Source organism: Dendropsophus ebraccatus, chromosome 9, assembly GCF_027789765.1.
Source record: "Dendropsophus ebraccatus isolate aDenEbr1 chromosome 9, aDenEbr1.pat, whole genome shotgun sequence".
In the NCBI taxonomy this organism is placed as follows: Eukaryota; Metazoa; Chordata; class Amphibia; order Anura; family Hylidae; genus Dendropsophus; species Dendropsophus ebraccatus.
Window position 1 is genome coordinate 13,248,650 of NC_091462.1, and position 25,700 is coordinate 13,274,349.

Consider the following 25,700-nt stretch of genomic DNA (forward strand, 5'->3'; position numbering starts at 1 on the left):
CCAGTAGTGGTGAAGACAAAACAAGGAGTTTTACACTGAACTAATCACAATGAGAAGTAGAAGTCCAATATGGAAAATGATGCCATATACAATTACTGAAGGAGAATTAGATGTCTACAGATCCTAAACATAGTGGAAGAAGCCGCCATATGGTCTGAGCCAACATTCAGGGTGGTGGCTTTATGAGGTAGACCAATGTTTATGAGGCTATTATGGTGGTAGCCGCTTCAACCTCATGGACAATGCTTCAACCCAAAAAGTGGCTGCTACCACTAAATTTTTAAGTCAACTGCATAATGTAGCCACTCCTGCACCATCTTCATAGATATAGTTGAAGTTTCAGCAGATATTTAATGGAGTGGGCCAATGTTAGTAAAAGGGCAGCAGTCGTCTTAGTTGGACCAGTGTTCAAGAGCTACATCCAGGGTTTGGTTATAGGAAGTGGTGATTGTCTCAAAGAACTTCACCCTCTTAAAGATCTAGGGGGCTTCTACTAACCACCATCTATTAGATTCAGTTCAGTGATGTCTTGGGAGTATGTGGAACTACTTCACCCCTTATAGACATTGCTCCAACCCTTTGGTTGACTGCCAACAATGTATCCTCCCGAAGACTGGTCCAACCAGTGAGATGGCTACCACCAATATCTACTAAAGAAACCTTGAACCTTGTGATGGCTTAAGCAGCCACTATGGGCATCAAATCCAAGTGGTCTAAGACATCATGAGATTTGGGCCAATATTGTTCAGGACATATTGGCAGTATAAAAATGCATTGAATCCCTGTCCGGACTCCAGACGTGATGGGAATTGTAGTTTTTTTCAACAACTGGAGAGCCGCAGGATGGACATCCCTGTTGTAGAACAATCCGCTTGATCTGACAATGGCAGCCATATGTGTCTTGAGTAGAGATGAGTGAACCGGGTTCGGGTTCGAGTCCATCTGAACCCCATTGTTCGGCATTTGATTAGCTGGGGCTGCTGAGGTTGGATAAAGCTCTAAGGTTGTCTGGAAAACATGGATACAGCCAATGACTATATCCATGTTTTTCACATAGCCTTAGAGCTTTATCCAAGTTCAGCAGCCACCGCTAGCCAAATGCCGAAAGTTCGGGTTCGGATGGACTCGAGCATGCTCCTGGTTCGCTCATCTCTAGTCTTGAGTTATTACAAATGAGTGCTGGACTAGCCAAGACGTTTCATCTATTTAGTACAATTCTGGTGAATAGATATTATCGTGATCATTAATAGGTTAATTTATTTGCTCGCACATAAACCGTGAATGATTTTCTTTTGGGAACACTCGTGGACGGATGAGGGAAGTGAAACAGGAACATAGCGGTCACATATATGGGAAAGTTATCATTGGGTAACACTCTGCAAATTTCACTACTCTAGCATGATGTTTATTTATTAAAGTTCTCGGGGTCTTCATAGGAGATGTACACGTGACCTGTCTACAGGGACGATGGATCTACTATCCCACAACTCCTTGCACTGCCTCATACCTTACCGCAACGGGAGTTTCAGCATTGTTGATGGGGTACTTGATTTTATGCATAGTTCCTAATATACTTTTTTTTCCTGTCAATGAATGAAAACAAATTAAGTCATGTTAATCCAAACTAGACAATGCTCTGTGAGCTAAACACATCAGCAGCTTCTCCAAACGATCTGGTAGACTGCTATAATTTATAAGTCTATGGTTTAGGCTGTTTAGCTTGCAGAACATTGCCAGTGTAGGGGTACATGTGTATTCACTTAGGGCCCTATTCCACCGGACGATTATCGTTCAGATTATCGTTAAATCGTTCGAATCCCAACGATAATCGTTCGTTTTAATAGCAGTTAACGATTAACGACCGAACGAGAAATCGTTGATCGCTTTATAATACCTGGACCTTTTTTTATCGTTGCTCGTTCGCAAATCGTTAACGATTATGCAAATGATAATCGTCTGGTGGAATAGGGCCCTTACTCCTCACCTGAGAGCAGAACTAGCTATGTACAGGTTTGCATCCTCTGAATAATTTTTTTTTTTTTTACTGTGGGAAGCAGAGATCTTCCAATATGGCTGCCATTACTTGTTCCCAGTAATAGTTGTCAACCAGCTCTTCCAAACTCCTGAGCATATACTGTATTCTACCATATACAAGGAATATTTGCTAAGTAGGAGTTGGGGAAATCGGTCACCTAACTGTTCCAAATGTAAACCAACTAGATAAACTTCTTACTGATGCACTAAATGTAAAGGAAAAAAAGTATGGCTGCAAAATCAGACTACACAGTTTGTTGTCTGTTACCATGGAGATGCTTAGGATCTATATACACAAAACAATAGGAAACGTTTAAATTTTAAACTTGTAAAGTTTATTTCTTAATATGGATGCCTCAGTTGGTGGAGGAGATGTTGTCATATAGCATAGAGGAATTTGTGGTTTCAGACATAATGGGGAGTGTGAAAGAAAGCAGAGCGGGGTCTGTAGTATAACACAAAGCTAACAGCCTCCACAGTGATAAATCTAGACGTGTACAGTATGAGGGTTACATGTATGTCTGTGTAACATCACACAGCATTCCGGGACAGTTTGCAATGCCTCTGGTGTTACCCCTCGTATTATCTATGATTTAGTCACATGAGGTGATCAATCATGGCTGCCTGAAACCTACGCTTCTTTCTTGTGGGAACTTTCATCCCTTAAACATGTCTGACGTTAAGTCTCAAATCTCTGCTTGCTGACATTGTGGTCGTCACACGACCAGGATGGAAAACTCCTAGCAAAGCCTGCCTTGTATCAGGTGCAATCCAATAAAGATGTATAGTAAATGTTACATGCATGTGCCCACCATGTGACTCCCACCATGCATTTCAACCACTGTGGTGAACTCTGAGAAATTGTGAAATTTACATGAGGCCTACTGAGTTGTGAAATGAAATGAGAGGGACTGACTGACTGTCTGCTCTGGCGTATGGGCAGCTGTGTCTACAGGAATATAAACATATGAAAATTGTTTATTATCTTCCTTCTATATAAGCACTTAAAGTTACAGGCCCAAAGCCTGAGGCTGCACTACTGAGAGGCCAATATTATGTGCTGTGTTGTCATGGAGATGTGTGTCTGTATCCCGCCTGACTTCAGTAGAGAAAGTCTATATATAAGTCGTCTGAGTCTACACATGGGGGGAGATTTATCAAACATGGTTTAAAGTAGAATTGGCTCAGTCGCCCCTAGCAACCAATCAGATTCCACCTTTCATTCCTCACAGACTCTTTGGAAAATGAAAGGTGGAATCTGATTGGTTGCTAGGGGCCAGTTCTACCTTACGCCATATTTAATAAATCTCCCCCATGATGGTCTCCATGGTTACACTGCTCCTAACAGTTATCAGTGGGGAACATGTCTTCGTAATCTTCCAGTAATTCAGCCTCAGGCTTTGGGCCTGCAACTTGAAAGTGATAGGATTCTTACATAGAAGCAAGATGATGATGATGATGATGATGATAATATACACTGTGTATATATTTATGTGTGTATATATCATTAAAAAAAAAAAAAAAAAAAATTTGTGGGGCACAAATTTCAAGGGGTTATTCAGGATTACAAGTAACGTGGAATCTGTTGGCGCATTAAAAATAAACATTAAAACATTGCTGCTTTCTTCCAAGAACAGCACCACCCCTGATTGTGTGGTATTACAAGTCGGCTCCATTCATTTCAATGAAACTAAGCTGCAATACCACACACAACCTGAGGGCAAGAGTGGTGCTGTTTATGAGAGGAGAAAAAAAAAGAAAAGAGCAGCCATGTTTTGATAATCATAAGTAACTCCCTTTAATGTCACCTTGACAACTGGTTATAAATATGTTGCGAAGCTCAGTCTGTGAGTGACATTTTGGAGCGTAAAGAAAGCCCCAGCTGCTTGATGACATTTATAGATGGGAAATAATTCATGCCCGCCCTTTGTCGCCAACATAAACCGTCCGCCAGTGCCAGATGTGGAGAGTGAAGCTCTTCACCCACATTGCAGATGCTTTACTGTAATACTTAGAGGGGTTTTCCTGTTTTAAAATTTTATGATGTGCATTGTGCTAAATCCATATTAAGATCTCTGCTTCCTGTTAGTGAATGGAACAATTCCTTTTTGAAAGTGTTGCTGCCGCTGGAGAGCCACAGGTTGAAGGACACCAATTTAAAGCAATAGTCTCCAACCGACTACTTCCCAGAAGGCTGTCAGGGCATGATGGGTGTTGTAGTTTTGAAACAGCTGCAGAGTCACAGGTTGAGGGAACACATTAAGAAGCTGAAAATGTACATTTGCATCATACAACTGAGGGTTTGTTGCAATTGCATCCAGTCTAGACAATCATCCTTCAGCTAAGCGCATTACCAGCACAAATAGTTTCCCTGTCCCTACTGTTCTCTAATGCCAAATAGTTCTGCATCTGGGAAAGCTGGGTGACATCCTGATGGCAATATTACAACTCCTAATGAGTCTACAGTCTTCCATCTTTCTTTGACTCTTGAGTGATGAATCTGCCTATTTATTGAGCAATACATATAGATACACTAATCAGGGTGATTGGAAAGCTGCAATAGTGGTCATCTTGGCTATTACCCTGGTGCTTGCTCTTCTTTTGCTACTTTACATACATTTTTTCCCATGGGGTATTGCATGGCCTATAAGACACACTTGGCCAATGTGGTGGTGTCCCAAAGGAGTTAAGTTACCGTCTCAGACTCATCTTTCCTAGAAAAAGCTGGATAGAATGTTAACTATGTGACAGATGACGATGATGCCTCCAGGACTTTCCCGGGAATGTTGTAATTGAGAAGGGAAATGTGAACATTTGCGTGTGAATTAAATTTGTGTCGCAATAATTCCCTTTGCACGCTGAATCCTCCGTTTCCTGTAAACTCCTGACACACATGAAGCCGGAGCTGTAACGTCACACAAGGCGACCGTAAAAAAAGCAAAATAATACCAGTGTCTTTTAAATAGGAGGGTAAGGTGTGGACAGCCGGCTGTCACTATTCTGTCTGTGGTTTACAGGGCGGCACTGATGTCAGCCCTTACAAGTTTATAGCTGTTGACTGAAAGCCGTAAAAGCAGAATTCCAGTAAAAGGCCGTGTCCGGAATCCAGATCAATATCCTAATCACATGTAGTTTCCTGAATGTCCAGTAGGCGGCATAATGAAAGGCTATGAGAGTCAGTAATATATGGCTGACTCTGCAAATCATGTTCTTATTTTACATCATTTTGTACAGTGGTTTATGGATAGAATTAAAAGCAAGACGTGGTTAGAGAAATTATTACTGCAGCCCCGTCGAAAATCTATGGTTCAGGATATTCCAAAGTTACACAAGTAAAGAAAAGCACAGATTTCATACTGCAATAATTCATCTTATAGAAAAGGACAATACTATAATACTGCTCCTATATACAAGAATATAACTACTATAATACTACCCCCTATATACAGGAATATAACTACTATAATACTGCTCCTATATATAAGAATATAACTACTATAATACTGCCCCTATATACAAAAATATAACTACTATAATACTGCCCCCTATATACAGGAATATAACTACTATAATACTGCTCCTATATACAAGAATATAACTACTATAATACTGCTCCTATATACAAGAATATAACTACTATAATACTGCTCCTATATACAGGAATATAACTACTATAATGCGGTTCAGGGAAGAAACAGAGTGCTGCACCTCACACCTATGGCTGATACTAGTGCCGCTTGGCTAAATAAAAAACACATCAGAATTTTGTGTATGAATTGATCAAGCCATACTGCCCCATGTAACTTGTGCCGGTATCTGATACACATGGGTCCCTACACTAAGTCCACACCGTGCCAGTCAGTGGCCACCAACCCCGCAGGCGTGCACAGCCAGGGAACGGGGGCCATGGGACGGCCCTGCGACCCCCATGCCACAGGACCAGACCCAAAAACACCACACCAGAACCCGGCCAGCACCGCCGGCGGAGAAGGTCGCCCCCAAGCAGCACAAGTCTGGATAAGGTATTGCGCTCACCATAGCTGCAGCAAACAGAATGGGAAAAAACAGGAGGGATTAAAACCATGTGCACTCAGGTGTCTCCTGCTAATTGCGGTCATGTGGGTCTCACCAGGAGGAGTGCAATACACGGAGAAAAGAGAGAAACAAAATGCGGTTCAGGGAAGAAACAGAGTGCTGCACCTCACACCTTGTGCTGCTTGGGGGCGACCTTCTCCGCCGGCGGTGCTGGCCGGGTTCTGGTGTGGTGTTTTTGGGTCTGGTCCTGTGGCATGGGGGTCGCAGGGCCGTCCCATGGCCCCCGTTCCCTGGCTGTGCACGCCTGCGGGGTTGGTGGCCACTGACTGGCACGGTGTGGACTTAGTGTAGGGACCCATGTGTATCAGATACCGGCACGAGGTACATGGGGCAGTATGGCTTGATCAATTCATACACAAAATTCTGATGTGTTTTTTATTTAGCCAAGCGGCACTAGTATCAGCCATAGGTGTGAGGTGCAGCACTCTGTTTCTTCCCTGAACCGCATTTTGTTTCTCTCTTTTCTCAGTGTATTGCACTCCTCCTGGTGAGACCCACATGACCGCAATTAGCAGGAGACACCTGAGTGCACATGGTTTTAATCCCTCCTGTTTTTTCCCATTCTGTTTGCTGCAGCTATGGTGAGCGCAATACCTTATCCAGACTTGTGCTGCTTGGGGGCGACCTTCTCCGCCGGCGGTGCTGGCTGGGTTCTGGTGTGGTGTTTTTGGGTCTGGTCCTGTGGCATGGGGGTCGCAGGGCCGTCCCATGGCCCCCGTTCCCTGGCTGTGCACGCCTGCGGGGTTGGTGGCCACTGACTGGCACGGTGTGGACTTAGTGTAGGGACCCATGTGTATCAGATACCAGCACGAGGTACATGGGGCAGTATGGCTTGATCAATTCATACACAAAATTCTGATGTGTTTTTTATTTAGCCTAGGGGCACTAGTATCAGCCATAGGTGTGAGGTGCAGCACTCTGTTTCTTCCCTGAACCGCATAACTACTATAATACTGCTCCTATATATAAGAATATAACTACTATAATACTGCCCCTATATACAAGAATATAACTACTATAATACTGCCCCTTATATACAGGAATATAACTACTATAATACTGCCCCCTATATACAGGAATATAACTACTATAATACTGCTCCTATATACAGTAATATAACTACTATAATACTGCTCCTATATACAGGAATATACCTACTATAATGCGGTTCAGGGAAGAAAAAGAGCGCTGCACCTCACACCTATGGCTGATACTAGTGCCCCTAGGCTAAATAAAAAACACATCAGAATTTTGTGTATGAATTGATCAAGCCATACTGCCCCATGTACCATCGTGCAGGTATCTGATACACATGGGTCCCTACACTAAGTCCACACCATGCCAGTCAGTGGCCACCAACCCCGCAGGCGTGCACAGCCAGGGAACGGGGGCCATGGGACGGCCCTGCGACCCCCATGCCACAGGACCAGACCCAAAAACACCACACCAGAACCCGGCCAGCACCGCCGGCGGAGAAGGTTGCCCCCAAGCAGCACAAGTCTGGATGAGGTATTGCACTCACCATATTCTGATGTGTTTTTTATTTAGCCTAGCGGCACTAGTATCAGCCATAGGTGTGAGGTGCAGCACTCTTTTTCTTCCCTGAACCGCATTTTGTTTCTCTCTTTTCTCCGTGTTTTGCACTCCTCCTGGTGAGACCCACATGACCGCAATTAGCAGGAGACACCTGAGTGCACATGGTTTTAATCCCTCCTGTCTTTTCCCATTCTGTTTGCTGCAGCTATGGTGAGCGCAATACCTCATTTAGACTTGTGCTGTTTGGGGGCGACCTTCTCCGCCGGCGGTGCTGGCCGGGTTCTGGTGTGGTGTTTTTGGGTCTGGTCCTGTGGCATGGGGTTCGCAGGGCCGTCCCATGGCCCCCGCTCCCTGACTGTTCGCGCCTGCGGGGTTGGTGGCCACTGACTGGCACGGTGTGGACTTAATGTAGGGACCCATGTGTATCAGATACCTGCACGATGGTACATGGGGCAGTATGGCTTGATCAATTCATACACAAAATTCTGATATGTTTTTTATTTAGCCTAGGGGCACTAGTATCAGCCATAGGTGTGAGGTGCAGCACTCTGTTTCTTCCCTGAACTGCATAACTACTATAATACTGCCCCTATATACAGGAATATAACTACTATAATACTGCCCCTATATACAAGAATAAAATAATGGATCTGAACTTTTGGTTTTCATATTTCTAGAATTGTCATTGACTTTGTTCCCCTCTCTCTTTGTAGGAGTTTATGTACCCCCGGAGCGCCCTCACCAGGGACTTGGTGCTCCCAATGCATCAGAGTAACAGGGAAGGTGTGGAGGACATGTCCTTGCTGGCCGATCTGCATGAAGCCGCCATCATGTTGAATCTTCATCAACGTTACAAAGATGACAAAATCTATGTGAGTTTTATTACTGTCTGTGCTGCCTTGTAGAACTTCAGAGTAATAAGAATCTAACAGTTCAGTTAATGTACAATGAGAAGTTCTAAAACTTTGAGAATTTGCAACTTTTACACTTTTTAGTATCAAATCCTCTAAGTCCTATTTGCACAACCGCAGTTACATTGTATCCGTGTAGAGAATCCTAAGGAAGCTAAACATGGTGCGAACATGCCTGTCTCCACTAGGTGGCGCTTCCTTATTTCTTCATTGCTCTGTGCAATATACAAATGGTGAACACTAAGCTCCTGAACTGCCACTAGTTGTTGCCAAAGCTGTCACAGCTCTATATGGCAAAATATAGTTTATGGTTGTAGAGCCACTCTTAACCCTTTCCATGATATGGAGTAAATCTCCTTTATGCCTTTTAAGATGACTGATTTCTTATCACAACATGGCTTTTTATGTGAAATAACAATGTGTATATAAGTGTTTTAGTTGCTAGTATTCCTTATTGTTCTTTTCTTTTTAGACCAATATCGGATCTATTTTGGCCTCTGTGAATCCCTACAAGCAAATTGCAGGATTATACGATGAGAGCGCGGTGGATTTATACAGCCGCCATAATTTAGGGGAACTTCCGCCTCACATATTTGCTATAGCCAATGAGTGTTACCGCTGCTTGTGGAAGAGACGTGACAGCCAGTGTGTCCTCATAAGGTACAAGGCAAGGTGGCTGCAAATAGTGAAGGACAGTTACAGGGCTTAGTATGATACTGCTCCCTATGTGCAAGACTATAACCTACTATAATACTGCTCCTATATACAAGAATATAACTACTATAATACTGCCCCTATATACAGGAATATAACTACTATAATACTGCTCCCTGTATACAGGGATATAACTACTATAATACTGCTCCTATATACAAGAATATAACTACTATAATACTTCCCCCTATATACAAGAATATAACTACTATAATACTGCCCCTATATACAAGAATATAACTACTATAATACTGCCTCCTATATACAAAACTATAACTACTATAATACTGCCCCCTATATACAGGAATATAACTACTATAATACTGCTCCTATATACAACTACTATAATACTGCTCCTATATACAGGAATATAACTACTATAATACTGCCCCTTATATACATGAATATAACGGGCTCCACCGGCTCTTCTTTTGCATATTCATGTTTCCCAGGGGGCAATGCACCTAGGACTTCACTGCATTGAGCGCTTTCACTAGCAGCCGGCAGTGTTGTCGTTTGCCTGGTCTCCCTAAGATCAGCGATCTGTTTCTCTTATGGTTCTACTAGGCATTGCTCCCACCTAGCCAGAATCCTGCTCCACACTGATGAGGGGCAACACCCCGAAACAGCTGTATGTGGATGGTTACCTAGCCTTGGTTTATCCCTTGTCATTACATTGACTTATAGGGCCACTTAATATGGTTTTGGCGGTTTCCTAACAGGAGCCACCCCTTGGCTGGGTCCTTCCCGGAGGGATATCTGGCTGGTCCTGTGTTTTGAGACTCTTCTTTTGCAAGAATATAACTACTATAATACTTCTCCTATATACAAGTATATAAGCACTATAATACTGCCGCTATGTACATAAGTATATAACCGATATACTATAATGTGTCTTTTAGTGGGGAGAGCGGTGCTGGTAAAACAGAAAGTACGAAACTGCTCCTTAAGTTCCTGTCATCGATGAGTCAGAGCTGCGCTGGAGGAGGAGACAATCAGACGCATGTGGAGGAGGCCATCATGGAGAGCAGGTGAGAGCGTGAGCAGAATGACCTATATGTTTTATATATTAAATAATATTTGACCACCTATACCATAGATGCCAATTGCTGCACTTTTTCAGGTCTATCGTATAAATTAGGCCAGAAGTGGGTGGGGTTTATGCAAATGCTGCCATAAAAGAGGCGTGTCTCACTGTTTCGGTCTGCTCATACAGTAGCATGGATTATAAAGGATTCACTTGTGTATTTCATAGGCTTTTAACCCTTGATAGGTCAACGGAAGGAAATATCAATTATTCTGCTTGTTGTGACATGAGATGTATAAACATTCATCGTAGGATCATCCCCTGTCATTTCATAGCTCCCTGGCTGTACATTGTTTATGTATAGGGTTGATATGACCCGTGTGTATGTGTGTGTATATATATATATATATATATATATATATATATATATATATATATTTGCTGTATTTACCCCCTGAGTTATGTCTTATTCTCCAGCCCGATCCTCGAAGCCTTTGGAAACGCCAAGACTGTTTACAATAACAACTCCAGTCGCTTTGGAAAATTCATCCAGCTGCACTTCTCCCAGCAGGGCCACATCCAGGGGGGCCGCGTGGTGGACTGTATCCTTCTGACAAGGCAGAAAGTGACAGGTTCATGTCATGGGCACAGTACACCGCCACGCAGAGAACCTAATTACTCCATTTCTTCTCCACAGGGGAACCACCCATGTTTGTGTCACTGACAGGGAAAGCAGAAATTCAATTCTCACTTTCTAAATGAACATAGAAATACAGACGATCAGATCATCACCCAAGCTAAATACATGAGAAGTCTACACAGAAGCGGAATCAGATGATTACTAAAAATAACTGTAGAAGCAGAAGCAGCAATACCAGAATCTACAGCGTATAGTCAGAATATATCACAACAGCTGATATAACCAGCAGTGATACAATAAACATCCTTGTGTGAAAACAAAACTATATAATACTGCTCCTATATAAAAGACTATAACTACTATAATACTGCTCCTATATAAAAGACTATAACTACTATAATACTGCCCCCCTATATACAGGAATATAACTACTATAATACTGCTCCTATATATAAGAATATAACTACTATAATACTGCTCCCTATATACAAGAATATAATTACTATAATACTGCTCCTATATACAGGAATATAACTACTATAATACTGCTCCTATATACAGGAATATAACTACTATAATACTGCTCCTATATACAGGGATATAACTACTATAATACTGTTCATATATACAGGAATATAACTACTATAATACTGCTCCCTATATACAAGAATATACCTACTATAATACTGCTCCTATATACAAGAATATAACTACTATAATACTGCTCCCTATATGCAAGAATATAACTACTATACTATAGTACTGTAAAACCATTGTAAGTGCCCTGTATGTGTAGTAGTATATACAAGGAGTATACAAGTAGTATATATAAGGAGTGTATGTTCCGTGTTTGATCTGAAAAAGGAAACTGGTTTGGGCAGAGAAGAGGAATCTCTGTTATAAGGAAATGTGACAGCGGTAGAGGAATCTGTATGTGGTGTAGACTGTCCTGAGCAGGTATATAGCGGGATAACAGGAAGCGTCAGCTTGCATTATGAATAATTCTCTGCTATATATAATAGTGGTCAGAGAGTAGGTGAGGGAGCACGCCATGAATCTAAAAAGGAGTAATGTCTCGTCTGGATGAAAGTTCCACAACCTGTTTCGCATTGGGGTCCTTTCTCCTATTGAAAGGTCAGGTGGTGTTAAAGGGGAACTCCCATCTCGGCTAATATAGTTAGACTTGTAGGACTTGTGTAGTAACATACTTTCTGCATATACATTCATTGAGCAGTCTTGTCTCCTTCCCCGATATGCCGCTCTTCTCCTCACAGCATGTTGTCTATGATGTTATGGCTATATATACACCAGTAGTAGTAGGGTGGTTGTTCTCTATCCCAGGGATGGGGAACCTTCAGCTCTCCAGCTGTTGCAAAACTACAACTCCCATCATGCCTGGACAGCCAAAGCTCTATACCATAGCAATGCTGTATATTATACAGTGGTCACATATGACATCACTGTGAACTAGAGAGTTAGAGAATTTATTCTTAGGTAAATATTATTGATTAGATAAAGGGGTAGTTCACATTTTTTTTTCAGTTACATCAACTGGTGCCAGAAATTTGTAATTTACTTCTATTAAAAAATCTACAGTCTTCCAGTACTTATCAGCTGCTGTATGTCCTGCAGGAAGTGGTGTATCACAGTGCTGTCTGCTGCCACCTCTGTCCATGTCAGGAGCTGTCCACAGCAGCAGCAAATCCTGATAGAAAACCTCTCCTGTTCTGGACAGTTCCTGACATGGACAGAGGTGGCAGCAGAGAGCACTGTGTCAGACTGAAAAGAGTACTCCACTTCCTACAGGACATACAGCAGATGATAAGAACTGGAAGACTGGAGATTTTTTCAATAGCAATAAAAAATTTTTGTAAACAACCCCTTTAATTCTTTTGCGACCAATAATTCTATGGAACTTGAATGCCCATGGCACATTGTTTCCTCCTGTGTGAGTATATGCCTGGGATTCCCACTGATGTATACCTTATGTAGGCTTATGGGGGAGGATTTATCAACCATGGTGTAAAGTGAAACTGGCTCCGTTGCCCCTAGCAACCAATCAGATTCCTCCTTTTATTTTTCAAAGAGCCTGTGAGGAATGAAAGATGGAATCTGATTGGTTGCCGGGGGCAACTGAGCCAGTTTCACTTTACACCATGTTAGATAAATCTCCCCCCATGATGGTGTGTATATGAGGCCATAGATAATTTAATTTCATACATAAAGGGATGTACTGAAGCAGAAGAAAGTGGATGACTGCCCCCTAGAGTCTGCTGCAGGAATTACATTTATAGAACTGGCATGTAAATAATGAGATATTGATCTAATACTGGTTTCTGTTACTTTCCTTAACTGCTGTTTTCCCAGATTTACTGGAGAAGGTAAGTTTATCCCACTATCTGCCATAGAGGGCGCAATCTTCTGACTAATTCTTACAGATAAAACCATGAACCCTTCTTATCCTGCCGGTTCTATCCTTCTTTCCACCCATAGACCCGAGTGACGCGGCAGAGTCCCGGAGAGAGGAACTATCACATATTTTATGCTTTACTTGCTGGGGCCAGTAAGGAGGAAAGAGGTACGGTCCTAGTATCCTTATACTGATATATAATATAAGGGGGAGATTTATCAAACATGGTGTAAAGTGACAGTTGCCCCTAGCAACCAATCAGAGTCCAGGTTATATTCCTCACAGACTCTTTGGAAAATGAAAGGTGGAATCTGATTGGTTACTAGGGGCAACTGAGCCAGTCTCACTTTACACCATGTTTGATAAATCTCCCTCTATGTGTCTATTACCCAATTCAGCTCCAGGTCAGACCCGCCGGTCATTAGACAGTCCGTATTCTTCCTCGCCTGTGGAATACCAATAGGCTGAGGCACAAGCACATATTGTGTCATATTACGCCCCAGTCAGATTGATTAATGGCTTTAATAACGTAGCTTATCGGGGCTTCCTCTTCTCTTCAGATGAACAGATCATTGATAAAATATTTTAATAAACTGTTGATTAAAAATGTCATTATAGGGTGACTATCAGCAGGTTAGATGAATCCAGCCGCATGCTTCACGGTCTGGTGAGACTGTTAGTCCACATTCACACACACCCGTAGTGCAGTCTGCGACCCGCGGCCCGCACTGCGAATGTGTATCCGTAGTGCTCCGCGCTTCATGGAGCACTACATGACACTTCATTCACCCTAGTGATCCGTGTCGCAAAAACTAGTCCGCATTACATGTCCAGATTTTTTGCTGGACGGATCATGGCCCGTATACAGGTACGGACGTGTGAACGGGGCCATTTAATAACATAAAACTAATGTTTTGTCCGCAATTGCGGACAGAACAGCGGACGTGTGAATTAGGCCTTAGGGGGCCTTTACATAGAGATTTTTATCTGTTCGATCTTTGAAGCCAAAGCCAGGAACAGACTATAGACGGAGAAAAGGTCATAATGGAAAGACTGAGATTTCTCTTATCAAATCCATTGCTGGCTTTGGCTTCACAAATCTGTCAGATAAATCTCTCTGTGTAAAGGTGCCCTTAGGAGCACCTGGGGGGGGCAATAAAAGCACTGCCTGCCCTAATAATGCCGATCCTCCCTCCCCCTCCCCCATCTAATGATAACGCCCCCCCCCCCCCCCCCCCCCCCCCCCCCCCCCTCTCAGTGCTCCTAATGGACTCACCGCACCACGGAGCACAAGGCTAACCACACCGGAACAGCGCAGAGGAGGAAGGTAAGAGACATACAGCACCTTCCTCCTCGGTGTTTCTTGTGCTATATCAGTAGGTTAGATTTGTCTAACCTGCTGATAGTTCCCCTTTTAAATGAAAGAAAAACCTCAATAAATATGTATGTCAAGGCACCAACCTGGTCCCCATCACTGTCCCTTTACATATAAAAACTACTTCTTCAGAATAAGTTTTAATTCTGTTCCTGTGTTAGATGTTCTGAAATGTAGATGTGCAATTAGACAGTAGCAAGTTTATTGTTTTTACATAAAGAGACTCAGTAGGTGTATGGTGTCCTATCTCAGGGTAGCTAGTGACAGAGAAGCTGAACAGAATGATGTATCACTTACATTGTTCTGTGCAGCTGATCCAGAGATCTCCTCCTGTATAACATGGACAATAAGTAGTGCATGAGCTCAGTAGTCCTTGATATTCATGAGAAGCAGAAAGCTCCACCCACCAGCTGCTGATTGGCAGTTATCTATCCATGTTGTGTATAGGCAGTTATGTCAAACAGTAGCCGCAAGAAGGGGGGAGGTCTGCATCAAGAATCCTATTCTCCTGCATATTAGGAGAACGGCAGAACACAATGCTGTAAGTAATACACCCATCTGTTCAGCATTTCTCTCACTAGTTTATGCTGCCCTCATGTAAGGCCGTATAAGCCTAGAGACAGATTCCCTTTGATATTCATCTAGACTCACATGTATGGTGGTCCTGACGTGAAGTGCTAAGTTCTCATCCAGGTATGTTGAGAGTACGTGGAGGTGGTATCTAATAGCCCTATTTCACGGAAAGATTATCGTTCATAGACTCACTCCAACGACCGCTCGTTAACGAACACTTAACGATTTTTTTAAAGCGAACAATAACACATAATACGTGTGAGAACGTGAACGATATCTGTAGTGTAACGATTTTTTTGCGGTTGTTACATCGTTACATGGTCGTTTAAAACGTGGGGAAATGTAGGTAGACGTTTCAAGAACGACTGAAAGATTTTTTTTATTCAACGAAAAGATTCGCAAATTATTGTTGAAAGACCAAGGATTTTTTTTCGACATGTTGAAAAAAAATAGTGAACGACTCAACGACGATTTCGCTGTTGTCGTTAACTCTTTTACAGCTATTCCACTGAACGAATATCGCTAACGAGCGGTTGTTTGAACGATTTTATGAACGATAATCGTTTGAAAAAGTTCCGTGGAACAGGGCCTTGAGTTGATCATTTAATTTGTCCTCAAGAGTATTAAATCATCTATGTAATTCAATCATTATCTATTGATTAAACCGTTCTCCCAGTTTATTTCCTTACTTGAGGCGCCCTCTGCTGGTGAGTTGTCAGTTTGTTTTGGAGTTTTTCTGTACAAACTGAATCAAGAAAATAATTATTGTTACGTCTGTAAAGGTTTTCAGATTCTTTTATGCGCTGACAACAAACAGGATTTGAAAGTTTTGAGGAATAAATCACGAACTATATAATGTGCAGAACATTCCGGTATACAGGGATTTGCAGAAAATCAGATTCTTGGTAGAACTCCCCTTTCAGTATCTTCTCTTTAATGATTTTCCTCTTCTACAGAAGCGCTCTCCCTCTCGGATCCGCACTCCTATCAGTATCTCAACTCCTCTGGGTGTGTGACGGCTGAGGGACTCAATGATAAAGAGATGTATAACAAAGTACTGGTGAGTCACTCTCAGGCTGCAGATTCATGATCAAATAAAATGGTGTTTTGCCACTTTAATTGATCAATTTATTTGATAATTTCATGTAGAGATGAGCGAAACTACAGTATGAGCCACCAAATCAGAATCTCAAGCAATGACGGGCTATCTGTTTTCCTATAGAAAAGATGGTTCCGCTTTCCAAGTTCTCTGAATCTGCTATCGCTTTTCCAGGGAATGGGGGAGCATAGAGATTTGGATTTATACTGTAATTTAGCTGGAAGTATCATTACATTTAACAGGTCTCTGTCACTTTGTCAGTCTCTGCAATAATTGTTAATTTCTGGTCACAGACAGCGCTGCAAGTGATGGATTTCAGCGATGAAGAAATCCATGAAGTATGGAAACTGCTTTCTGGCACGCTGCAAATGGGGAACCTGGAGTTCATGACTGCAGGGGGCGCTCAGATCACAACCAAAGCAGGTGACGGGCTTTATAATGGACATAGATGAATTGCTTTATTCCAGAAACAGCACCACCCTTGTCCTTAGTTTGGGCGCAGTATTGCAGCTCAGTTCCATTAAAAAGAATAGAGCAAAGTTGTGCTGCCTGCAGAAACCAGTCGTAGCTCAGGTTTCATTTTTCCAGAACTGAAAGCTGAGCTGTGATTGGCTGCTTTGGGCAGTTTAGGCACTTTGATAAATCTTAGCCTGTAGGTTTAGTGTTCTTCTAAGTAGGATATTAAGCTGTTTTCATGTTTTCCCCCTCAGTTTTGAGCGACGTGGCCGACCTGCTGGGACTGGATTCCTTTCAGCTTTCAGAGGTTCTTACTCAGAGATCGATGATTCTGCGGGGGGAAGAGATCAGTTCTCCCCTCACAGTGGAGCAGGTGAGATGCTGGTGCCCTCTTAGTAAACAATGTGATAAGATAATAGGATAAGAAAAGTGGGATGGGACATGTTGAATTTTTGCACCTTTTCAATCTTTGTTCTTAAGGCAGATCAGGTGTCTGGCAGCAGCTTATTCCCAGGAGGAATAACTATGGGCCTGATGATCGTTCGGCTGACAGATCTTATGGTCTCCTTTAGAATGAATGTTGTAGTCCCCCTTTAATATATATTCACTTATCATCCCATCTCTGCCGTCTCCTCCAGGCTACAGACTCCCGAGACTCCTTGGCCATGGCGCTCTATGCTCAGTGTTTCTCGTGGCTTCTGGGCAAAATAAACGCTCGTGTTAAGGGAAAAGAAAACTTCAAGTCTATCGGGATTCTGGATATTTTTGGATTCGAAAACTTCCAGGTAATTTCCAGGTCGGGCCAGCTTTCAAGGATAACTCTATGGACCAGCAATTAAAATCTACATAAGCAATGGAGTATCTTAGAGATGAGCAGAACTCAGACCCAGCAAAATGTATTCTCGGGGGTGAAGAAGTTGGACGCAGCCCCAAGAAGTCCTGGAAAACATGGATGCGGCCATAGGCTGCCCCTGTGGGTGGTAAAATAAGTAATAGGGGTCAGAGTATGATGATGCGTTCTCTTCCCTCCTGCTCATCGCTTCCTCTGATGCCGCGGTAGTGATTGGTTGGGCGGACATTTCCTGCAGGTTAGCAATGTCTGAGGACTCCATGGAAAGTGGGGACCGGGCACTATTAAGATGGTAGCAGCAGCAGAAGGTCCTAGACTGTTTCTCCATCATTCCTCACCACGCAGGGTCAGGCAGGACCTGAACCATATTACTCCAAATTCTAACTCCATGTTGTTCTTCTGTTTTCCAGATAAACCGGTTTGAGCAGTTTAATATTAACTACGCCAATGAGAAGCTGCAGGAGTATTTCAACAAACACATCTTCTCCCTGGAACAGCTGGAATATAACAGGTAAGAGGCTGTATACGAAGACGGTAGATGATGGGGGGGGGAATTAATGAATTAATTGTTTATACTTGTACACTGTAACAAACCCTCAGTCGTGTATAAGTGGGATGAAATGAACCTCAGGTGAACAAATGTTTCTATTCCCTGAACGCAAACAGGGATTGGTAAAGTAAGTAATGGATAGTACTGTAGAATGATAGTACTGCTTGTGTTGCAGGGAAGGAATACAGTGGGAGGCTATAGACTGGATGGACAATGCAGAATGCTTGGATCTAGTGGAGAAGGTAAGAGCTGCACCATGTATACAAAGTTTTACTTCTCTATCTAACATATCTAGACAGATTATATACCGATGTATCTGTCATGTGACTAGCAAACTGGAGGTTGTCCTTACCTCTCCCGCCATCTGTAATTCATTCTTATTCTCTCCCCCATCACATCTATAGAAACTCGGCTTGTTGGCTTTGATCAATGAGGAGAGTCGTTTTCCTAAAGGGACAGACTTCACCCTGCTGGAGAAGCTCCATAACCAGCATGCTGTAAGTGCTCTTTACTCTTCCACTGATACAGATTTGTGCCATTGTTCCAATCTTGTGTTCTTAGTATTCTTATTCTGTACTAACCTTATGTATGCCAAAAGAAGTTCACAGACTGGTGGGCCAGATGGAGACCACCCTGTTGACTTGTGGTTCAGATAGCTTGAAAGTAATTACAGGTTTACTATAATATCTAGATACTGAATCCGATCCCGAAGTCTTGACTATCCCAGTCTCTACCCATTAGCATCCTCACACTCCTCTTTAAATGCCTCTTCTGTGGCCAAGTTCTCAGAACCATCCCCAGAAAACTGACTCCTGTCGAGTAAGCTGCTATATAATATATCCCATAGGGTAGACACAGTAACAACACTCCCCAGCATCCTTCTTATAGATGCTTATATTAGGCAAAACAACAGACCATGAACAAGCGTTAAAGCAAGCGATGGCCGTTTCACCTCAGATTGCTTCTTCCGACTGGAGAGCTGGAAAAAGCACTGTGACGTGAAACTGCTGTCGCTTGCTTTGTTTAACCCTTGTTCATACCCTGCTGTGTAGCCTAATAAAAGCATCTATAAGAAGGATGCTGGGGAGTGTTGTTGCTGTGTGTATCTCAATGGGATTTCAGTAATGTTTTGATGGACTGAGCACGTCCGATCCGTGGACTCTGGCTGAAGCTAATTGCGAGGTTTAATGGTTCAGAGTGAATGATTGTTGTGGCCGTGCCATCCGCTACTTGTTGTGTTGTTCAACTTTATAATATATAATCTCCTGTTTGTCTCCCAGAATAACCTGCATTATGTGAAGCCGAGGGTAACCGAGAATCAGTTTGGCATCAAGCACTATGCAGGCGAGGTAAGTGTCCCATGATCCTGATCATAAAGTGATTTTATATACAAGAAGGTGTACCACTCCTCTACCGCCATGTCTGATTATCTGTCCATGTCGGCCCTTTAGGTCATGTACGATGTGAAGGGATTCCTGGAGAAGAACAGGGACACTTTCCGGGATGATATTCTGAACATGCTGCGAGACAGCAGGTAAGAACAGTGCTAGATCTACAGATGGGGGGATCTGAGCCGCATATGACACAGAATATATACACCTCCTCATACACTTATATCCTTTTTACTTAGGTTGGACTTTATCTACGACCTGTTTGAAAAAGTCTCCAGCAGATGTGGGGAGGAAACGCTGAAGATGGGGACACAGAAGAAGAAGCCGACAGTCAGTTCTCAGTTCAGGGTAAGTGCCATGATCATCGTTTACTTCCTATGGGCCCTCACCTACTGAAATGTATAATATATATTGTTATAGTGGTCAGAGCCCACGTTCCTGACACTAAGCTCCAAATATACAGACATGATGTTAAAGGGCTTATCCAGCGCTACAAAAACATGGCCACTTTTTGTAGCGCTGGATAACCCCTTTAAGTGATACCATTCTGTCTGTCTTTAGCCACCACTGGGAAAAGCTCACTGCATGCTGGGCTTATTATCGAGTGTATAAACAGTATTCAGTAAGCTCCCTCTAGTGGTGGCTAGAGGTATACAGAAGATTATCATATAACCATATGCAAAAAAACAAGAACCTGATGCCTCCCAATTTGTGTTCCAATACTCGTAATTAAGTGCGATTTAAGGAGCTACATATCAGGGTGGTTTGGTGATCTCCCCATTGGGAGGCCCTCCTCAGCAATGGGTTTCCTTCCTATATCTGGCTATTCCCGTGTTTTGCCAACTTACTTCACAAAGACAACATTGACATGACTGCCATTTTGCGCGCATGCGTGCTTTATATATTTTATAGATTATTTGGCCAATGTGTTAGTGATGTTGTTCTCTTCTTTCCTACTAGGAATCCCTCCACTCCCTCATGGCAATGCTCAATACCTCCAACCCCTTCTTCATCCGCTGCATAAAACCCAATACAGAGAAGGTGAGTGCAGTCATGTGTCAGTGACCATCTCATACCCTCCGACTTCTACATCCATGTTACTAGTAATTGAATTTCTCTATTTGATTTGCATAACCTGCATTATTATCCCATCAATATCTGCACAGTTTGTGAGGCTCATTAATCATTCTTAGCTGTGAAATATAATCCCTCGCTGGCAGGGTCCTCTCTCTCTATGTAATCCCTCGCTGGCAGGGTCCTCTCTCTCTATGTAATCCCTTGCGGGCAGGGTCCTCTCTCTCTATGTAAGCCCTAGCGGGCAGGGTCCTCTCTCCCCACGTAATCCCTCCCGGGCAGGGTCCTCTCTCCCCATGTAATCCCTCCCGGGCAGGGTCCTCTCTTCCTATGTAAGCCCTCGCGGGCAGGGTCCTCTCTTCCTATGTAAGCCCTCGCGGGCAGGGTCCTCTCTCTCTATGTAAGCCCTCGCGGGCAGGGTCCTCTCTCTCTATGTAAGCCCTCGCGGGCAGGGTCTTCTCTCTCTCTATGTAAGCCCTCGCGGGCAGGGTCATCTCTCTCTATGTAAGCCCTTGCGGCAGGGTCCTCTCTCTATGTAATCCATCGCGGGCAGGGTCCTCTCTCCCTATATAAGCCCTCGCGGGCAGGGTCCTCTCTCTCTCTATAAGCCCTCGCGGGCAGGGTCCTCTCTCTCTCTGTGTAAGCCCTCGTGGGCAGGGTCCTCTCTCGCTCTATGTAAGCCCTCGCGGGCAGGGTCCTCTCTCGCTCTATGTAAGCCCTCGCGGGCAGGGTCCTCTCTCGCTCTATGTAAGCCCTCGCGGGCAGGGTCCTCTCTCGCTCTATGTAAGCCCTCGCGGGCAGGGTCCTCTCTCGCTCTATGTAAGCCCTCGTGGGCAGGGTTAAAAGCCGTAGAACCTTTCAGAACATTCCATCATGTAACTGGAGGCCCCTGTAATCACTGCTTCACCATGATTCATGTATTCTAGCTACCAGACAAGTTCAGCCCAGACATAGTGCTCAATCAGCTGCGATACTCGGGGATGCTGGAAACGGTGAAGATCAGGAGAGCCGGTTACCCTGTCCGGAGGCAGTACGCAGACTTCGTGAGTAGGTGAGTGCCGGACCATACATTGCAGTGTGTCATTGCTGTGAGTATCAGCCAACACTGGCAAGAGTGTTTCCAGTCACTGACAGTCAGCAGAGTTATGGTGTGGAACTGAAACACCACATATGTTAGAGAACTTTTCTGGTACACACTGTAAAGAAATACTGCAGCTAGAGTAACATTACGTTACTTTTCTGCTTCCAGGTATAAGATGCTTCTGAAGAATATTACCAGTACTGAAGATGTTCGAGGAAAGTGTGCAGCTTTCCTGCAGACCTTTGATGATTCCAAGAAAGAATGGCAGCTGGGGAAAACTAAGGTATGAAAACCGGGAATTATTAGATGCTATACCACTGCTGACCACCAGGGGGAACTTGAGACCTGTATAAATCTGTGTGCACAGAGCTCCCCCTAATGGTGACTGCAGGTCGGCCGTATCATTTAAAGCCATTTTCTTCAATCTGCAGCTCTCCAGCTGATACAAAGCTAACACTCCAATGATGTTGTCAGGGCATGATGGGAGTTATAGTACTCTTGTGGACGTAACCCATACCTTTTGCACTAAGACATTTATGATCTAGCTTTGGCTGTCCAGGCATGATGGGAATTGTAGTTTTGCAACAGCTGGAGGGCCTGAGTTTGAACCCCTCCTGTAAACTACCATCACCAGTGACAGTGCTGGTACTTGTAGTCCTACAACAACAAATTCTCTATTCTCTTAATGGTTTTGTGATTTGGAATGATCATTTTTTTAGTGTTAGATTCTCTTCTGATGAAATGTCACACTTAATATTCAGCGCGCTATGAAGCGAGTATTGTTTCTGCGTTAAAGAGACAGATGCTTTGTTATAAGCGATGAGCCGCCATGACTGATTTGTTTGCCCTGCGACAGCAGTGACTCCGCCCTGTGGTATGAGGCAGTGGGCGAGGGAGGTACAGGGGGATCGTGTGGGTCAAGGACGAGGTGACATCACATGGAGACGTTTTAAAGAAAGGGCCGTCGGAGAGTCACATGGAGCTTGCCCTAGTTGGGTGGCACAAGTCGGGAGCTGGTGGATGCCTGCCATGCCTGAAGAGTTACACTGGGTTATTGTGGCGCTCATAGCCTCGGGCCCGCCGCACAGAAAGCCTCTTTGTTCTGCTAAGGGTCACAGGCTGCGCCTTTTGTGTTTTCATATTTGAGCTTTCAATGGAACGTGTTCTCTTAACAGCCCAGAAGTGTTATTGCAGTTAATATTAATCTTAACCCTTAGTCTATCTAACTGTAGCCTGGTCGGCTCTGCTACATATCCCCAGTTCATGTCAGTTAATGCAAAACTAGACAAATCTAACCTGCTGTTATGTCCCTATAGCGCAGGGGACACTGAGGATGAAGGTAAGTTTCTTGCCTTCATCCTCGGCGCTGTTTCCGTGCAGCTTGTAGTTAAAGGGGTATTCCCCCCAAAATTATTTTTGCATTAATACGCTGCCCACCCGTAGCTTTCCATCTTTCCAATGTAAAGTTATTATGGATTCTGCACAGTTTTGCTGTTAACCAGCTGCATTCACCTCCACAGATTACATAGAATCATCAGACCTCAGTCCACTCCGACACGCTCCCTGCTCCTGGCCCCCACCCTCCGAGACGGCATCACGTGTCCTCAGTCCCAGCACAGTGAAGTTACTGAGAACACTCATGGGGTGGCTGCTGTTACAGAGGGAGACGGTGATCAGCGCAGCTGTGACTGCATCCCTCTCTAACAGCAGCCGCCCGGTCACCGCCAGCCCAGAGCCTCCCGGCAGCACTCACCCGCAGCACACAGCCACCTGGCCCACAACCAACCGCCCCCCCCCCATCACCCGTGGCATCCCTCACTCACCCGCGGCACCCCCCCCCTGCGGCAAGCTCGCCCCCCCGCGATCGCCCGCGGCAGGCTCCACCCCCCGCGATCGCCCGCGCCAAGCTCCGCCCCCCCCAATCGTCCGCGGCTCTGCTACACCGTCACCCCCAACTCAACTCGGCTACACCTTCCCCCAACTCAGCTCTGCTACACCGTCCCCCCCAACTCAGCTCTGCTACACCGTCCCCCCCAACTCAGCTCTCCTACACCATCCCCCCCAACTCAGCTCTGCTACACCGTCCTTCCCAACTCAGCTCTGCTACACCGTCCCCCCCAACTCAGCTCTGCTACACCGTCCCCCCCCAACTCAGCTCTGCTACACCGTCCTTCCCAACTCAGCTCTGCTACACCGTCCCCCCCCCAGCTCTGCTACATCGTCCCCCCCCCCCAACTCAGCTCTGCTACACCGCCCCCCCCAACTCAGCTCTGCTACACTGCCCCCCCCAACTCGGCTCTGCTACACCGTCCCCCCCCAACTCAGCTCTGCTACACCGCCCCCCCCCCCCAACTCATCTCTGCTACACCGTCCCCCCCAACTCAGCTCTGCTACACCGTCCCCCCAACTCAGCTCTGCTACACCGTCCCCCCCAACTCAGCTCTACTACATTGTCGTCCCCAACTCAGCTCTGCTACAACGTCACTTCCAATTTAGCTTTGCAACACCGACACCGCCATCTTAGCTCTGCTACACTGTCATCATCTCCTTCATTGTCTCAGCTCTCCTACTTCACCATCATCAGGCAGAAGCATTGCATGATGGGAAATGTAGTTTCCGATCTTGGATATAGATTGGCTTTTAGAAAAACTTGTAACTCAGGAACGGCAGCAGCTAGAAAGATGGGAGATGGCTCAAAATACTCAGAGGGACTTGGTGAGTAAGGCCAGCTAGGTTTGGGAGCATTTCATTTTTTTAGCTCTTGGGGGAGTACCCCTTTAAATCCATGGGCTGATAAGGTGGTTTGGTGTGGGCGGGACTAACGCCCCCAGTGCACCAATCCAGCCTGTCCCCTGCCGGCCCACTCAGGCCTGTTGGGGTGGATCAGTACACTTAAGGAGGTAGTCTTACCCCCAGTGCACCAAACCGCCTATGTATTTACCAACAAACTGCACAGAAACTGCGCCGAGGAAGAAGGTGATAAACTTACTGTCATCCTCAGCATCCAGTGCACTATAAGGAGAGATCAGCAGGTTAGAGCCATCTAACTTGCTGATAGTTCCCCTTTAAGCTTTATCATTTAGTGAGAACATTGCAACTACAATTCATTGTATCACCCAACAGCAATGTTCTCCAAAATGTGACTTTCCAGCTAGAGCAAAACTACATTTCCCATCATGCCTGGACAGCCAAATCCAAAGCTTTAGCCGTCCAGGCATGATGGGAGTTGTAGTTTTGCAACAGCTGGAGGGCCGCAGAGACCCATGCTGTAGACTATATATATTGAATCTCTGCTATATCACCTGGACCCTCCGCTATGTCAACTGGGTCCGGCGTGTCCGTAAGAACGTTCTCATTAAAAAACAGCAAGCAGACATCTTGTAAGTGGTAAGCCATGGAAAGCCAAAGAGGAAAAAAACATTAATGAATCATTCAAGGCCTGAATTTACTTAATTTTTTTTTACATTTCTTTACTATATAACTATTTAATATATAAAACATTTTTGTAACTTTTTATTAAATGTAATTTTATTTTCCATTGATTGGCAGCAGTAAGGGGTCACATGGTTCCTGTGCTGCCACCAATGGCCATGTCAGGAACAGCACAGTTGCTCCAGCCCTACATCTATATGTGGCTAGCGCTGCTATGGCCCTGAGAATGATAAGCTCCGCCGCCTTGACACTATTCATGGCCTGAATAAAGGCAGAGATCTTCTTCGGAGAATCTGCCGATTTCTGCGCAGGTCCTTCCGGCTTTACTAAGAGGGGTGCAAGGGCAAGGCTTAATTTAAGACTGGCGTACACCCCTGTAAGTTTAGATTTTGTTATTTTCTGATATAACATGGTGACCACGGGGGCAGGGTATTTTACTGACACTACAGTCA

At 44.4% G+C, this 25,700-nt stretch overlaps 1 protein-coding gene across 4 annotated transcripts in view; it reads left to right on the plus strand.

Moving 5' to 3' along the window:
• LOC138800709 (unconventional myosin-X-like) overlaps positions 1–25,700 on the plus strand; it is a 75,704-nt gene that overhangs the window by 23,910 nt on the left and 26,094 nt on the right. Inside the window, exons 3-21 of one of the 4 annotated variants that reach the window (XM_069982601.1) lie at positions 8,379–8,537; positions 9,049–9,236; positions 10,193–10,321; positions 10,795–10,919; positions 13,325–13,338; positions 13,451–13,535; positions 16,272–16,375; positions 16,708–16,837; positions 17,125–17,243; positions 17,509–17,655; positions 18,131–18,231; positions 18,446–18,512; positions 18,675–18,767; positions 19,551–19,619; positions 19,722–19,804; positions 19,901–20,009; positions 20,622–20,702; positions 21,662–21,786; positions 21,985–22,099. In XM_069982601.1, the coding sequence (XP_069838702.1) occupies positions 8,379–8,537; positions 9,049–9,236; positions 10,193–10,321; positions 10,795–10,919; positions 13,325–13,338; positions 13,451–13,535; positions 16,272–16,375; positions 16,708–16,837; positions 17,125–17,243; positions 17,509–17,655; positions 18,131–18,231; positions 18,446–18,512; positions 18,675–18,767; positions 19,551–19,619; positions 19,722–19,804; positions 19,901–20,009; positions 20,622–20,702; positions 21,662–21,786; positions 21,985–22,099 (2,043 nt within the window). Of the gene's footprint in view, positions 1–8,378; positions 8,538–9,048; positions 9,237–10,192; positions 10,322–10,794; positions 10,920–12,828; positions 12,906–13,324; positions 13,339–13,450; positions 13,536–13,718; positions 13,772–15,212; positions 15,284–16,271; positions 16,376–16,707; positions 16,838–17,124; positions 17,244–17,508; positions 17,656–18,130; positions 18,232–18,445; positions 18,513–18,674; positions 18,768–19,550; positions 19,620–19,721; positions 19,805–19,900; positions 20,010–20,621; positions 20,703–21,661; positions 21,787–21,984; positions 22,100–25,700 lie in introns of those variants that run through there. The other 3 variants (XM_069982602.1, XM_069982603.1, XM_069982604.1) reach the window with 3 other exon arrangements.